General features: G+C 45.0%; 1 protein-coding gene across 1 annotated transcript; it reads left to right on the top strand.

Annotated features, from left to right (window-relative positions):
• The first annotated feature begins 2,383 nt into the window (after positions 1-2,383).
• Positions 2,384-12,987, top strand: LOC128306866 (uncharacterized). Its single transcript, XM_053044499.1, has 4 exons — positions 2,384-2,799; positions 8,529-8,576; positions 10,343-10,798; positions 10,880-12,987. The coding sequence occupies exons 1-4, from the start codon at positions 2,518-2,520 to the stop codon at positions 11,390-11,392; spliced, it is 1,299 nt and encodes a 432-aa protein (XP_052900459.1). The 5' UTR covers positions 2,384-2,517; the 3' UTR covers positions 11,393-12,987.
• Positions 12,988-17,395: the final 4,408 nt, after the last annotated feature.

Raw genomic sequence — 17,395 nt, 5'->3', positions numbered from 1 at the left:
TAGACTGATTGGATCATTTAACATGGTTCAAAAATTCATTTATGGATTTTTTGAAATGATTTTCCGCTTTAAACGTGGCAAGTTGTTTGGCGAGGTACTTTGGATTTTCTTGTTTTTGCATCGCATACTACACAGCAGATCCCCAGCTGCTAGTCATACGACTCATTCTGCCTTTAGCTAGTTGGCGAGCGAATGCAACAATGTAGCAAATCAGTGAGAAATGTAACATGACATAACATAGCCCTTGTGCGACGGAAAGCAAACTTCCTCACACGTTCGGCACACCATGCGTCCTAGGAGAAACGTGCCGGAATGTGAAGCGACTTTCCGAAAAGGACACCCTTTTCGACGGGTGTTTCGGGGCGGATGTTTCGGAATGTCACCTCACTGTACCTTAGCCGAGTGGTTGGAGACGCGTTACTGCATGAATGGCATGAAGGTTGGCGCGTAAACACGACTGTTCACTTTCTGCGGGCCGTTTCAAAGCGATCCAACGACAACAAAACCGCACGCGGAAGTGGACCAAAACGCATTGCATTCCATCGATTGTAGCTTGCAGTGCTTGGTGGTTCGTTTGACTCTCCTGGGAGACGATGCAACCGCTCAATGTTCTGCACGCAACCTTAATGCGGGTAACGTCACAGCATTTAAGAAGAAAAAAAAAAACAATTCGGAGAATGAGAACGCACCCATAAGTCTACCACCACCGCACGCACCGTTTGGTACCTTTATGAGTGGGCAAAACAGAACAGAGTTCGATCCGAGTGGCTTTAATCCTCGATCATACTGTTCCGGTAAGTTCGGTCCATACCATCATACCGAATTCTTTGCCCTTTTTAGGCGCACCGGCTCGTGCACAATCTCGCACCGTGGATCATACCGTGACTGGGGCAAGCGATATAAGTGGTGTAAATTTGTCTAGAAAACGCGCGGACGGCGAACAGCATGTGCAACGGTGACCACAAATTAGCATCGTTGTGGAAAATACTGAGTATTACCAACTGGAATTAGACTTATAGACAACGGAGAAGTACGAAAAAAGAAGACGAGACGTTTTTTCTGGCGAATTGTTCAAAGAAAGCGGAAAAAACACAAAAAAATAAGAAAGACTTCAACGAACAAATGCGCGAGTGAAGCGACGAACCCGGTTGAACCAATTGGTATGTAAATAGTTTATAAACAGTAATTTTCATCAATAAAGCCCAACATACATATTTATTTACTTAACTATAACTTAACTTTAACCATATTTGTCTGAAGTATTATATTTAGCTAAAGAATGGATTAAAATATGCAACAATTTATCAGCGTTGAATATTAATATGAAAATGGAAGAAATTTGTTTTCACATCCGCATACAAATAGGAAAGAAGGAAGGACTCTGATGCTCTTACAAGCAACAACCTAGCAGTACAAGGCACAGTTTGCCATAAAACATAAATGTATGTGGTGTTATGTTTTAAGCATTCGAGCAGTTTTCCACGAGTTCGCGCGCTAACACGGGAGAGTGAGTTACTGCGTGAGCGTTTCGCGTGAGTTCGTGTACGAATTCGGTGCGTAGAAAAGGGTAGCTAGTGAGCGAAGAGCACATGTACGTACGGTGTGGTGAGAGTGAGTGCTCGGCAGTTGAGTGATGCGAAGCTAACAACGCGCCTGGAAGTGGTGCGAACGTTCAATCTCATTCGTGCAACGGACGAGACAGGTTCTACTGGATCGAAAACCCCGCCAGCCCAAAAACAGTTGTGCTCGTGTTCGCGCTGAACAAATAACGAAGCCCGGTGTCTCCGAGGTGGTGAGCGAATTGGTTTTCAAAAATTTCTTCAATCAACTTCAAACACAAGCAAATCGTTGCGTATTTATAAAACGGAAGTGCAAAACGGGAAAAATACTTCACTGTGTGTAGAAAATTATTTCCACACCGCCTGTGCAACGGTCTCCTTGCCTGAGTAGGTGTTTGCTTGCCTGGTTTCGTGTGCATGTGTATTTGGTACGTTTTTCTTTTGAGTTTTGGCTTGCTGGAAGGAAAGTGCGCCAGAAAGGTTGTGTGCGAGTGATTTTTCGTTGGCCAACTGGCGGAATAAAAGTGATGAGTTTAAGAAAACCGGATCCGGGAGGCCCCGAACGGCGGTGTTAAAGCGGTGATAAGCGTATAGGCGCAGTGAATCATCCCTGGTAGCTGAAAGATACATCGCACTTATCGTATCGCTGGCGCCGTCTCAAAACAAAAACGCTCCCATCAGCAGGAGCCGTGTAGTGATAACCTTTTGCCGTTCCCGTTTGCGGCCATTTATCCGCTGTGACTCGTCTCGCGTTAGCACATCAACGGGTACAATAGTCAGACTTAGCGGTGATAGTGCACGGTGTCTTCAAGTTTACCGTATTACTCACGGGAGGAAAAGGCTAACATATTCTGTACGATCGCATAGTTTGGGCGAAACCGCCTGCCATCTTGTTGGTGTCTTCCCAGCGGGGAAGGGAAGAATTGTTGGCGCTAGTGTTGTCCCGGGTGCTGGAAAGATGGTTACCATCTCAACCGTTGCCGTGCGGGCCGGCGTACTGTTTGCGCTTGTTGGCATCCTGCTGGCTGCACCGGACACGTCCGATTTGAGCGTCCCGCCGGCACGCCGTTTCCATGCCAAGTTCGTGGTCGACCGAATCGAACCAAGGCGTCCACTATCAACCGACGACCGATCAACGCCCGGTGCCGATGGGCTCGGTGTGCCGGCCGGGTTGGCCACTGCTCCAACACCGGCCCGAACCCGTTCGACGACGCGCTGCCGCGAGGGCTGCCTGCAAAAGGTAAACATTTCAATAGCCAAAACTGTTGGGAAGGGTGGACCACGATAATAGGTCGAATCTGTTCTATATCTTTGTGTAAAAATCATGTTCGAAGTTGCATGGGGAATAGGACAACCTTAGGCTGCTTCATCGCGTCCGAAAGGTAACAAAAAATATTGAACCGTACATCGTTCTTCGTTGTGTTTGTTCAGTGTTGCCTTCCCAGGCAGTCAAACCGAGAAAAGATTGTCCCACTCAAATGCATCATATCCGCCGTAATGCGTCGGGCGTACACCATTTGCCCCAGCGCTTTATTTCACTTTAAATCACAAAAAGTAACAAAAAGACAACGCATTCGCTTGACGAACATTAATCAGCAATGATCATAAATGCCGCCGGTTGCAGTTGGCGGGACGATGTCTGCCTTTTTTGTTTTGTTATTTAGGCTGGCTGGTTGCAAATTTATCTCAATCGAGTGCATCCGGACCAGCTGTATGTGTGTACAATTTGAGCGTTTTGATTTCACCCTGGGTAATAAATATGGACGATTGTTTTGCGGTGTGGAGAATAGAAAATTATACTTCGGACTGGTGAACTGGTGCTTGGAGAGAGAGAGAGTAAAACATATATTATTAAATGTCCAAAAAACAACAGTTCCGATTTATTAAACGAATTTTTGAACATATTTTTATGTACTCACTTTGATCTTTCCTCAGTAGTCGCATAACTTCCTGATAGTGCTGGCCTTGCAATAAGTCCTATTTGAAGCTTCTACGTATCTCAGATACCTGCCTACCGTCTTGTAGGTGGAATTGTTTACTGTCAACTATTTGCTTATTAAGACCAACCTGATTTATTAAGCTTCAAACTAAAACGAAACTTCTGCGTCGATGCTACCAACAATTGTTATGAAAAATAGCATTTGTAGCTTTGTAAAGCATCAAAATCGTTTGTTATTACAGTTCCGATTTATTAAACGAATTTTTAACATATTTTTATGAACTCATTTTGATCTTCTCTCACTAGTCGCATAACTTCCGGTAGTGCAGGCCTTGCAATAAGTCCTATTTGAAGCTTCTACGTATTTCAGATACCTGCCTACTATCTTGTAGGTGGAATTGTTTACTGTCAACTATTTGCTTCAAACTAAAACGAAACTACTGCGTCGATGCTACCAACAATTGTTATGAAAAATAGCATTTGTAGCTTTGTAAAGCATCAAAATCGTTTGTTATTACAGTTCCGATTTATTAAACGAATTTTTAACATATTTTTATGAACTCACTCTGATCTTCTCTCACTAGTCGCATAACTTCCTGATAGTGCAGGCCTTGCAATAAATCCTATTTGAAGCTTCTACGTATTTCAGATACCTGCCTACTGTCTTGTAGGTGGAATTGTTTACTGTCAACTATTTGTTTATTAAGACCAACCTGATTTATTAAGCTTCAAACTAAAACGAAACTTCCACGTCGATGCTACCAACAATTGTTATGAAAAATAGCATTTGTAGCTTTGTAAAGCATCAAAATCGTTTGTTATTACAGTTCCGATTTATTAAACGAATTTTTGAACATATTTTTATGAACTCACTCTGATCTTTCCTCAGTAGTCGCATAAATCCCAGATAGTGCTGGCCTTGCAATAAGTCCTATTTGAAGCTTCTACGTATCTCAGATACCTGCCTACCGTCTTGTAGGTGGAATTGTTTACTGTCAACTATTTGCTTATTAAGACCAATCTGATTTATTAAGCTTCAAACTAAAACGAAACTTCTGCGTCGATGCTACCAACAATTGTTATGAAAAATAGCATTTGTAGCTTTGTAAAGCATCAAAATCGTTTGTTATTACTACTACGATACACATATATACATTCTTGGCAGACCATTTTGTGCGCACACAGCATGCAAATTATTCAGCATCCAACCCGTAGGAAGCATTTTGACACGCATCCGACCGAGAAGACAAGACTCCTCTTCGCTCTCAAGTGTTCGCGAAGAAAACCAGTAGGTAAATGAACTCTCCTTCGTGGCTGCCTCATATTTGTGCGCCATGTCACACGATGTGTCTGAGGGGGGTGAAAGGAGTTTGGAGCCTGCTCACCCGCCCCGAATGGGTGGCCAGGGAACGGTGCAAACAGACAAAGGAAAATAAAAACCCCCGAAAAACTCACCCAGCGCCGTACGTGAGGTGAATGCGCTCGCTAGTCAACCAGCGCCAGGACTGGCAGGACAGCGTGAAGTGACAGAGGGTGATAAGGATGCGACTGGATGAACTCCCGAATGGTGGTGCTTTGGCTTTATAATGCTTTATTTTCGCTTTGCTCGGTAGAAATTGGCGCTCTCAATAAATGTGATCGTACCACATCGTTATCGGGCCGAATCGAATTTGATGCGAGAAAAGGATTTCTTTGACGGTGGTGTACGGAGGGTTTTGGAGCAGAAAATGGGGGAAAGGAAGTAAAGATGCGTACTGAATTTATTTATCATATTTTGATCCCTCTCGTCTGCTGGGTACGCGTATCCTCTTTAATGGTGTGTACGGCAGCAGAATAGTGGGCGACCCTACCTATAGAGCGAAAGGCGAACTTTCTTGGGCGACCCAAGAAAAAGTGCCGCAAAATGCGTGTGAGCGGAAAGGTCGTCTAATTTCGTGTCCTTTCCATTGGACCTGCACAAAGGGGCCACCATGTTGAAAGACGGAGGTTTTTGTCATTGGGAGGGTAAGTGTACCAACCAATGTCATATATTGTCAATTTTAGCAAGTCAAGTCGATAATTCTACGATACAGGAGAATTCTTGACAATAAAAACGTATGATAGACAATTCAAACTACAAGAATATTTTGAAGGGCACGAGCTTTTGCGCTCAGATCAGAAATTCCTCATATGCTCTTTGTGTTAAGTTGTCCAACTAGTTGTCCATTAGTTAAGTTGTCCAACTAGTTTGAGACGATTAAAAATATTTAAGATTTGTTTGGTTATTTATAGAAATCTCATTCTAGTGAGTTTCGTTCTAACATGAAGTATCTGAACTTCCAGAGATCCAACTCTGAGATTTAAAGCAACCGCAATATAGCTAGCTCTGTCTGTCTACTAAATATTTGGTAAAATTTGGAGTTCAGTTATAGACACTTATTATGGGAAGGGAATATTTTTAATCACTCAAAACAGTTCCTCCGAACAAGCTTTGCAACTGTTTCTGAACATGGAAGTGGAATTTTGTATTGAAATTCTTCAATTATTCGCTACCACGCATACACGATTCGGTGTGCTCACAAAGCCTAGCGACAGATGGGACTCCATACCTCAAAGCCACAGGACGATATATTAGCCCTGCGGCTACCATTTACCGATGAAAATCCTGCCATGGGTTGGAAATGTTGGAAATCGCCTAGACATTGGGTAGCGTTTCGTTACCCAGACACTGGTCCATCGTTGCCACCGATGACATGAGACCGTTCGGTACGATGGGTAAGCCATCACCATCAATTGCATTATTGAAACATCACAGCAGCAAACCGTGCGCACCCATGGCATGGCTCTGGACAAGCTGGTTCGGTGCGCTTTGTTTTTGCGTGCCTACCGAGCCCGCACTCCAGCCGAGCGGCTCACCGTACACCGGCTGCCAGCAAAGTGGGCAAAAGTTTTATCGATAGTTGTTCGAATCCCAACACCTCCTACGAGCCACGAGCCCGGGTACTCCCGTTTCGAAAAACCCGGAAATGGATAAATTCAAAAAATCATCAGACATGCAAATCGTGGGTTGGGTTCAACACTGACTGCGGTACGGATTTTCACATCCCCCCTCCGACTGGCGATGGCTATACGAGGGCGATGGTTATGAGTGGATGGATACCGAATTTTCCGGCGCGTAACCGAACCGAGTAAGTGGCAATTTCTTCTCCGCGTATCTGAAATCGGATATCGGATTTCGAATGGAAAGCACGAAACACTGACGAACCGGCCCGATCGAGTGTTCGTACGGGATGGAGTAGTACATCCCGGTGTGTCCCGGTGCGTGATGCGCAATGTGTTTCCGCTACACTTCCGGGATCAAACCCGGTAATAGTGTCGACTGCCTTCCAGCGAACAATACCAATTAAGCGTATGGTAAAGGGCTGTGCGGGGTGCAAAAAAGGGGGTTTCCCCGGGGGAACGGAACGTTGTCCGAGAGCAGACCGTCCTAGAGATGCCCAACCGGGACGACGGTTGGACGGAACGTGACGGAAGTGCTTTTAATCGAAAAGCCACGTAATTGCAGAATTGTTGCCCGGGTTTCGGTACGGAAATCTCACCATCGTCACCTTCCCCGGGGGAGATCTTGGCGTCGGGACATTGCGTACGGCAGTGTTTGTCCATCAGGACAGGAAGACGTTTTGGTTCGGCCGTCTTGGGTGGGTTTTCGGGCTCGGTAAACAGCACACAGCGGTGATTAAACCGTCGGCATAATTTCGTTTCCAAGTCTCCGCCAAGGGACCTTCCAAGTTGGATGGTTGAAATGGGCCGGAAATTGAAGTTGTCGGGATGTTGTGGTATTGGTTGGACACCGGGTCAGCACACCCGGTGTCTTAACCCATGTTTGGGGTTTCCAAGCGGTATATCCTTATTGAACAAGGCATTTATATTGGTGATCGATTTGAAGAGAGTTCCGAGCATCTCTGGGGCTTCTCGTCTATGTGCATAGGACATGTCTAAAGAGGATATATTGACGCTTAATTGTATCCTTGCAGCTCACAGGATATCTGGTACGAATTAATAAATTCTTCGTGCAGGCTTGTTGTCTCCAGCCGGCTCAGACGGTTCTGGTTGTCTTGTTCAGTTGTACATTGCGTGTTTACGTTGAACCCTTCTTAATTATACAATATCATGCGGCCATTCATTTATTACACCTCAAACACATCCGCTCGGTTAAAATTCAGGAATGTCTTACATATCAACCTAGCAAATATGAATAAAGCAATACTAAGAGGACCTTCAACACTTTACTTAACAAAACTTGGTCAGCATCCTCTTAGTCTACTATCAAAAGAGTTCCAGTTGGCAAACTACTTCAAAGCCCACAACACAAATCCTGGGATATTGGCCAAAATCAAATGCACATAATCTTAACTCTTCCCAACGCGGGAAAAGAATGCTATTCCTCGCTGGGGGAAAGGAAAAAAGAAGCTCTTTTAGCACCAGAAAGGAATTGGGAATAAAGCTAACGGCGGAAACGGAAAGCCAAAAAAAAAAAACAAATAAACCATAAAATAGATCGCCCGGAAAAACAGACTGTGCCAGGTTTAAATGGTGGACATAACTTAACGGCTGGTTTGGCGCACGTCCAGCACTGCTGAGAGTACTGTTGTTTTTTTTGTGTGTTTGCTGCCGTTACTGCTTCGCTTTGGTACCCTTAAAACTCCTATCTGCAGCAAGAGGCAGCCAAGCAATTAGCTGTCATTTAGCGTGTGAAGTAGCCGTAGCCGGTTGCTGGGAGTTGGGACCGAAGGTGATGATGTAGTACAACCAGGGTGGCTTGAAGTTGGAATAGTTTTCCGCGTGTGGAGGGTTGGTTGCGCCCCAGAATTGTCAGCGTGCAACAACTGAACGAAACAAACAAAAAAAAAAAACAATGTAGAAATATTAGCATAATATGCTGATAGGTTGATTGTATTATCCAGAGTGGTCATAAAATTACGTAAAGCAATTTTATCTATCTTTTATTATACTAATTGTGCTGTTTTTTCTGTCTTTTTGTTTCTTCACAGCGATCTATAAAGGACATCCTCTGCACACAACAGCGCGAATGCTCAATGGTAAGCGATAATTCTATGTACGGAAAGTGTCTAGGGCAGTACGGTAGCTTAGGAAAAGGATAATAGTCAGGGGTTTCTTTTTGTTGTTTTGAGAAAATTGTTAATTATTTAATACGATAACTGAACTACTGGCGCTGTCGGAAGAATGCCTTTCCAGGGAAAAAGGGTTTACAACCAGAGAAATAACACCAGGTACTTGTGAAGTCCCGAGAACCTAAGGATCAACACTTTGACATCAAAGTAAATTCACTTCCAAAGAAATATGTTGAGTATCGGTTAGAATTTCACCGGATGCACCCGGAAGTGGAAGTATGTATGAAAACAAGTACAGATACTGCCGGAAAAGCAATTAAACATGAAGCAGTAGCCCTCTTTGAAAGTTGTGCCGCCTTGTGGCCCTTTTCATATAAATACACACCCACACAGCAGCACCAGGCACCACACTGGTCCACAAAAGGAAAAGAGTGAAATTAAGCTCCGGCTCCGTGATGCGGTCGTCTCGGGTGTATTGCAGCGAAAAGTGGTCTACCGTTGGGGGGTTGGGACGGGGTCGGCAGGGTTGTAGATGTTCCAATTCCATTAGATACCCCTTTGGCCGGTGAACATTTTTACGGTGGTTGCGGGTCCATCCGATAGGATGGATGAGACCGTACCGTTGCGATAATGGTGTGTTGATGCAGTGCTGATTGCATTCCACCGGTGAGGAAGGTTCGTGCGAGACGGCGATGGTCCCACTTTCTACCTTCCCGTCCAGAACGGGAACGGAAAAGTTTGATGTAACCCGAAGGCATCGCTTATCGATCGGCAAAGGATCTGTAAGGTGATGCTTTTGCTTCGGGCCTTGTTTTGCTTTTCTTTCGGATGCTGTCGAAACGATCGATATTTAAAACAATCAGCCTCGATGAGATGCTGGAGAAGACCAATAAAAAGGGAATATTTCCAACGGATGCTCACGGGGAACGGGGAACGCACCTGCTTCTAGACGAAGGTCGGCCGATTGGCTTACCGTACCAGAAAGATGAACCGTGTCCGTGGCCATCCATATTCTTTGAAGTGTCACTGGAACCGTTTGCGGGAGTTGCGAGAATGGGTTTTGGGGCATATAGCCCATAAACTATGTCCTGCCGCGACCCACAGATAACAGGCTAATAAGGCGCAAAGACAAAACGCTCCCGAACGGTTCGACACGGCGCCGAAACAGGTTTCCACGGCACAGGAGAAGATACTGTTGGACGGTGTATAACGCTTATCGGCCGACCCTAACGAGCATCCCGACGAGATGTCCGAAGAATGGTTATGGATTTATGGGACAACCTTCGCCAGACACGCAAGGTCCCATGGTTGCTTTGTGGGGGTTTTCTTAACCCGCTAGTCATCTGAGGGTTTCGGATGTTTTGTGTGTTTCGGAAGGTGTAGGATTACTGCGCAGTGAAGGTGAAGCCCCCAAAAAATCGGGCAAACTAATGCGTGGATGCGTGTTGCATTAGCGCCATTAGGCGGGTTTTGGAGATTTAGACCGCTGTGTCGCGGTCGTAATCTTAATACGAGTCGCGGCGAACGGAATTTGTTGATATATGGTGCCCATTTCGAACACATCTTACAGTTTGTAGAGAAAACATTTTGAAGAAATCAGAGCAGATTTAATCATGACGTAAGAGTAGCGAGTTTAGGGGTTTAGTAAAGGAGTACCTCATGGACAGAAACCCCCCCACTTTCCAGGATATTGTGGTCCACAGAAGTTCTCTAACCGGTCCTTCCTTCTAGAGTGCTGGGACGTGTGCAACCGTAACCACCAGATCCGGAAGGAGAACGAGCTCGCTCACCGGTTACTGTTGAGCCTGGTGCGTTTGATACGCAACGAGTCGGTGGTGACGGCCGACATCGAATGGACGACACCGGAGGAGCTGGTACAGCATCAGCCACATCCGGTTGTACCTTCACCGCTCGCAGCCAGCGAGAACGTCGAGCGATTGTCACGGATCGCACGGGACGGTGTCGGTGCGCGGGACGGTGTGTCGCGCATCATGCAGACATTAGCGAACCGACCGGCACCGAACCCGCCCAGTGAAGAACCACACCTGCAGGAGTACCACCAATGCTTGGTGTCGTGGGAGATTTCCGGCGGTGGCCTCACCGGCAACCTGCTGACGGAAACGTCCAAGGTGGAGCTGTCCCTGTGGCCAAACACAAAGTACCACGTGCATGTTACCTGCCGAAATAAGGTAAGTGTTGATGGGGGGGGGGTTGCGAATCCTTTAGATTGTTAGCCGTGTTCTTACCGGGGACACATCATCTCTTGGCAGGAAACGGATTCCCTTATCCGCTCGTCGTCCCTGCTCGTCGACACCAGCGAGGCGGTGATTGTGAGTCTGCAGGGCACTACCTCTACTACGACTGAAACTCCTCCACCTTCGCCACCGCCGCCACCACCACCACCGGCGCTGGGGAATGGTTCCATCAACTCGGCCATCCAGTCCATCACCTCCAACCGGGTAGACGCCGACCAGGATAATCTACCATCCCCGGTGGATGATGACGATCTGCAGATGTTTGCAGAGCAGCAGCAGCAGCAGCAGCAACAGCAACACCATCGGCATCATAGCTTTTGGCCATTCAATCGGAGCAGAGGAGACCTGTCGAATGGTGCGTCCGGTAGCTCCAAGGAGATTGTCATCTTGGGCGTGTTCGTGGCCCTGCTTGCGCTCGTGCTGGTAGCGCTCACCGTTGTGATAATGGTCCGCCGGAAGCCGGGACCGCACGAGGACCGGGAGCTGCTGATCGAGAGCGAAATCCTACCGAAGATTCTGCACGTTTGATAGAGGAATGCAGAACCGAGACGCCGGCGTCGTTCGCTGCTGTAAATAGTCTATTTATGATCAACGATCCTAAGAGCGCGTAAGTCTATTCTGCTCGATGTCTGACGATGCTGACAGTGATCCCATTTTCCATTTTCGTCCACCCGTTACGTTTCTGGTTTATTCTTTCGCTATGGGGAGAAATAGGGTTCTGTTTTGCTTCCTTCACGTCTCCCTCGCTTTCTCGAATCTCGATCGTAATGTCGAAAGATACCCCAAGGAATTCGGGTGCATATCTCTTTATCTATCTATTCCCATTCTCCAACAAGACGCGCATCATGACTAAGTTATTACTAATTGAATATAGGAAGCAGAAGATATGGCAAGCTACGAAGGTTTAAGCTACGCAAGCAAGAAATACTAGTCTTAGAACGTGTAAAATTGGCAATTCGCCTAGATTCTTCCCTCCTGCTGTCAGGTGTGGACAGTCTCTTCGTAGCAGTGCGGAAGGTATGAGGTGAGCTTTCTTTTCTGTTTCTGTTTTCGGCCGGTGCGGGTGATCGATCCAACCATGGACCCGACCCACGCCTACCAAAAAAAAAAAAAAAACTGGGGGAACTATTGGGGCAATTGCTCTGAGTGATGTGTGAACCGGCAGATATTTAAACGTGTTGAAACTACTAAAAAATTTAGTCTACAAATAAGGGGATGTCAGGGGTGCCCAACACTGTGAAACTAGCTAAGAGATATCGAACGTTAGCGTGCGGGGAAGAAATGGTTTTAGATGTGTGAAGGAAAGATAACAAAAAAAAAACATCCATACCCGCACTAGCAACCTTACCAATGTTCTCCTTACCTTGCATTCCCGGTGAATGGAGGAGTGCAGCAGAAATAACAGATAAACCAAATTATGCAGATACATATGATTTTCAATAGCAAGTGAGTCAGTGAACGATAACCGAAAAGCATCAGATAGAGGCAGCGACTCTGTAATATCTTCCTTCGACAGATAGCATGTGCATATGCGAACTGTCCCAAGGTGAGCGTCCCAGTCCAAAACAAACCAACCGTGTGTTGGAAAGGTTAAAAAAAGAATTAAACAAGATGAAAAATGTTACAATTGGGGTAACCAAATCAAAACGGAATCACGTGTGAAAGTGGATAAGTAAGTAGCTAAGAACAGAAAACAGGGTGTACTAGGCTTACCAATTTGTGTCGAAAGTCGTACAAAGGTAGAAAGAAAAGCAACTAAAACAAATCTGACTCACAAACAGTACCGAAACGGGAAAAGCAGTTTGTAAAATATGAATAACTGATGCAACATGATTTAGGAAAAAATGGCAAAAGCAACATATGAAGGAAATCAGCAAGAGAGGAAATAAAAGAATGATAAGGAAACCCGTTTTCGGAAGGTCCAACCGTAACTAACAGCTAAACACTAGAGTAGACAAATGGAAATAAATGAAGTATCTCGAGTATCTCCCTCTACACACTGCGAACGGGCAGTGCGGAAGCGATTTATTCGAGATGGTGGGTGTAATATAAAGGAATAAAGCAAGCATGTGTACATTTGTGTAAAAAGACTGACTCAAGATCATTGTAAAATAAAGCTCTTTTAAAATATATTATAACAAAGCGAAACCTTGCTGTTTTGGCAAATGCCGTACTTCTACACCCCTGTGCCGATGATGACAGTTTGCTTTGATGCATCGCGATCCTTGTGGATGTGAGGATCGTTTCGTGCAACGGACCATGGTGCCATCAGAACGTTGGTGATACTATAAATACATTTCACTTCGCATGTTTGCTCTCGTATAACTATGACGATATGTATGGCCTGTTCGTTTCGATGACTAAGGGAGAGCTAGTTCACTGACGGTCTGGGGATGGCTGGGTGGTAATCATTGCGGATCAGGTTGCGCCTGATCGGGAAGATGGTAGTTTTGATTGGAATGTGTGCTGTATTTTTAACGTCAGAGATGTCCAACTGATATATAGAAAAAAGATGCAGCAAAAAATCCTTTGCAGTAAGTATGAGGCAATTTGTGGGATGAGTTTATAAAATATTATTCATTAGTTTTGGTAAGTGGTTTATAACGTTAAGCTAAACATTATTCCTCAGTTTTTATTTGGGAAGTTTGACATGCCTGCCACAGATTCAGGCCGCTTTTGGCTGCTTGAAATGGCCATATTTCCGTTATCTTCATCTTTGCAATCGATCGATGGTCGTTTTTCCCCGTCCCCGTTCACGGCAATGGGTGCACCAGGAAATCATCTTGCCGTCTGCTTACCTCAAAACACCATCCCTTCCTTTTTTCTTCATCTTCATGGTTTTCCCACAATTTGCTGACATTTGCAGTAAGATGCATATGTATTGCTTTCATTTCTAGTGGAACGGTCTGGCGGTATTGCGTTTGCAGCGAGATGTTAATATTAAAAACAAAAATATATAAATATATTAAACAGTATTCACCCGGTACGCACGAAGAAAGCGGTCGACAAATATTCCCCATTTCAGCGCTGGCGTGCCGTATCCGATTGGTGCGTCCCAATTTTGCTGACACTGTCATTTGATTAAACCATGGTACAAAATAAATAATCGCCCAGTAGGAGGGGGAGAAAAAAAACATTGGATCGTGCGCAAACAGAACAAAATCTCACCGACTGACGGTTATTGTATGCTATTTCCCGACGGGACGGCAAAAAATATGGTTCCGCGGGGGGGAATCGTTTCGGCGCAATGGCAATGGGTGTCATGGTGTGTGCGCGATCGTGTCGATATCCGCTGATCACGCTTGCTGCATCTACTGATTGTTTAGCCTTTGTTCGGTACCGATTATGTTGCAATGTTTGATGTTTAGCAATTGTAGGGGTTTTTTTCTTCATTCAGAATATCATTTTACTAATTTTGGTTTCCATTTGTTTTGTTTGTTTCCTTTTCTTTTCTGCTGTTCTCTACGTCTTTCATTTACTTTTCCATTTACTTATAATGTTATTTATCGGTTGGAAATTTTTCTTGTACAATAAGTTTGATTTATGATTTTTTATTGAGTTATATGTTTAAAGTACATAATAATTTAACTAAAAATATTTTTTGTTGTTTTATTATTCAAATAACAGTTTTGATTTATTTGTGAAACATATTGAAGTAATATTTTAAATGTATTATTTATTTTTCTAAAGCTTTGTGTATGTAATCCAGACCTTGCATATTAAATGTAAGACGGAAGCTGGAATAACAAACGGTTGTGAGGCAGATAAAGATGGCGACAAATCCTGCTTTTCTTACGGTGCCTATCGTACAGAGTTAACGTCGCCGAGAAGTGTAGCTTCCGCAGGGGTAGCTTCTATTGTAGTATCCTTGCAGCACCACTACACACGTACGATTGTAAAACAAGGTATTTCAGCCCACGCTTAGCTAAGGGATAATGCTGCACATGGGGCGCCATTTTGAATCCTTCACGTGTAGCTCCATTTTGATGCATTGGCGAAATTTCCCATCGTTCTAATTAACGTTCAGCGCCATGGTGGTGTTACCAACTGGTGCACCACAGTAGCGAAACCTGAAGGCGGAGCACACCAATACCGTGCACCGGCCTATTGTTTCCCGGTCCAGCACCATTCCACCCCAAAATGAGTGTGTGCAGCTGTATTCAACATTTTTTTTTATAAATATTGCTGTTTTCGCTGAATATTTGTCGTGCTGGTAGTCTAATCCATTTGCTTTCTCGCCTTACAGCTTTGATGCTACACCGCATTGAAACCTTCCATTGAAAGACGCACTGGTGTGTGTGTGCTATTATATTTTTTTTTTTTAGCAAAAGTGGCTAAAACGAAAAGAAAATATAGAAAACCTATTTGCGTGTAAGAAAAAGGAAAATCAAGACACAAATACAAAAAGAAGACAAAACAGCAACACAAAACAAATACAACCCTTCACATTACGAAGTGCGAATGCAAAATGGAAACTGGCGCTGGCGGAAAATCGTCAAAGTGAAACCAAACAACAAAAAAAATGAATAAAGAATGGAAGGTAAAAATGGCATTGTGTGTGCGTATTTTTGTTTGCGTTCCATTTTCGCTTCAAACATAGCGTCTTCCTATGTTCCGGAAGGGGAGGGAAGGGGGAAGAGAGGAGGGGGTTTCCGCCCACTTGACCATCCCTTTTGCCTGTTAGTGTTTCGGTTGGTGGAAAAAAAACCCCAGTTTGATGTCGGTGTACCGGGGGGAGAGGACGGTTAGGGACAAAAGCATCGGCAAGAGAGTGACACCGTACACGCCCCATTATTTGCACAAAAGACCAATCCGTATCCTTTGCCAACCCCAGTCCCTTACCCCTTCCTTGCTTGCCCTTCAGAGCACCTTTAACCCCTCTTCATCCCCTTGGCCTGCTCCGAATGCCGAATTAGTTTTTTTTTTGCACCCCGAACACCTTCCGTGACAGTTGATGAAGATGCAGTCGTCGGCTGGTTGGGTGCGTTTTGTGAGTAGTTAGATCCTTTCTTTCTTAAGTGTATGTGTGTGTGTGCATGTGTGCAAAAGTGTGTGAGGCCTCGAAATGAGGGTCCAATTTTCCGTTTTGCATCTCCGCCTTGCCGTGTGTGTGTATCTCGCTCCATCTCGCTTTTTCTCAAGACACCCCATTTTTCCCTACAAAAATCGCACGAAAACACTACGCTGAAGGACTAGAAAGAGAGGAAAAGTGTAAAGACAACAAAAGGATTGGGGGAAAAACTTGAGAACTGAAAAGTACCTAGCGCCGTGTGCGTTTCTGTTGCTGCCGCGTTGCTGCATGCGTTCAATGCATTGCCACTCTCAAGTGCATTCGCAACGGCCGATTGTGTATTCGTTTTGAAGGAGTTGCATTCGCACCGAGGGGTGTATAGGTATGGCAGAAATGTTTCTAGGGGCCCTGCGTGTGTATCTGCGTGGTTGAAATCCACTTTTATTCCGTTCCCCTCCTGCCACCCCACCATCATTATTTTACGCTTCCCTTTGCCTTCCCACCCATGAATTGCATGTGTGTGAGTGTGCGGATTTTCTAAAACGGAAATGCACTTGCATTGGGGCTGGGGTGGATTTTGATCCAAGCAACGGGAAGCAAATCGGTGTTTCCGAAGCTCCGAATGTGTCGGTTGCGCTCTGTTTACCAAAACAGTCAGCTTCCGGTGTTTTAGGTCCACCCCCGGCTGCAACTTGCACGTTGGGCGGCCATTCGGCATTTTGGTTCGTAATTGTTGTTGGTATTTTTCCTCACATACACACACAGTTGAAGGTGTAGGTTGATTAGAGGAGTGAACGGTGGACAGGAACAACAACACTTCCGGTGTATGTTTGTGTTTGTTGTTTCGCTTGTATACAGCAATCCTTTCCCGCTTTTTTTTTGCATTCGTTGCCTCATTATTCGTTGGTTTTTTCTTTTGTTCTGTTACCCTTCATTTGCGCTTGTATTATTGCACAGGACAGTTGGTTTCGAGAACCTCCTATTTTAAAGCCTCTCTTCACAGCCACAGCCGTTGGGACATTGGCACAGCAGAAACAAACGAAAACAAGCACGCATTTCCTTACAAGATGCTCCGCCTATCCGGTGTCCATTGCGTTGTGCTGCATTCTTGGCGCTTAATTTGTTGCAACAATAGGAAAACGAAATGTCATCAGCGGTTTGATCACATTTGGCGGATGGATAACGTTTTGGAGGATCGATGGTAGCGGAAAATGTGACAGCTTTCCTCCAACGACCTGAACGAGCCAACCCTACACAACAGCGTCGATTATGTTTTATAAGCGAGTACACAACGGATATTCGTCACATTCCAGGGGAAGGGAACAATGTTGCAGATATGTTAAGCCGGATAGAATCCATCTTTTCCGAACCCATCGACTACGTCCAAATGGCGGAGATGCAACGAACGGATGCCGAAATCGCCGAGTTTATCCAACAACCTCCCGCAGGCACCACGATTCGTGTGAAACCTTTCATACTTCCATCGAAACAAGGCACATTGTATTGTGATGTGTCAACCC

This window comes from Anopheles moucheti, chromosome X, assembly GCF_943734755.1.
Source record: "Anopheles moucheti chromosome X, idAnoMoucSN_F20_07, whole genome shotgun sequence".
NCBI lineage: Eukaryota > Metazoa > Arthropoda > Insecta > Diptera > Culicidae > Anopheles > Anopheles moucheti.
This window is presented reverse-complemented; position numbering and strand designations above follow the sequence as displayed.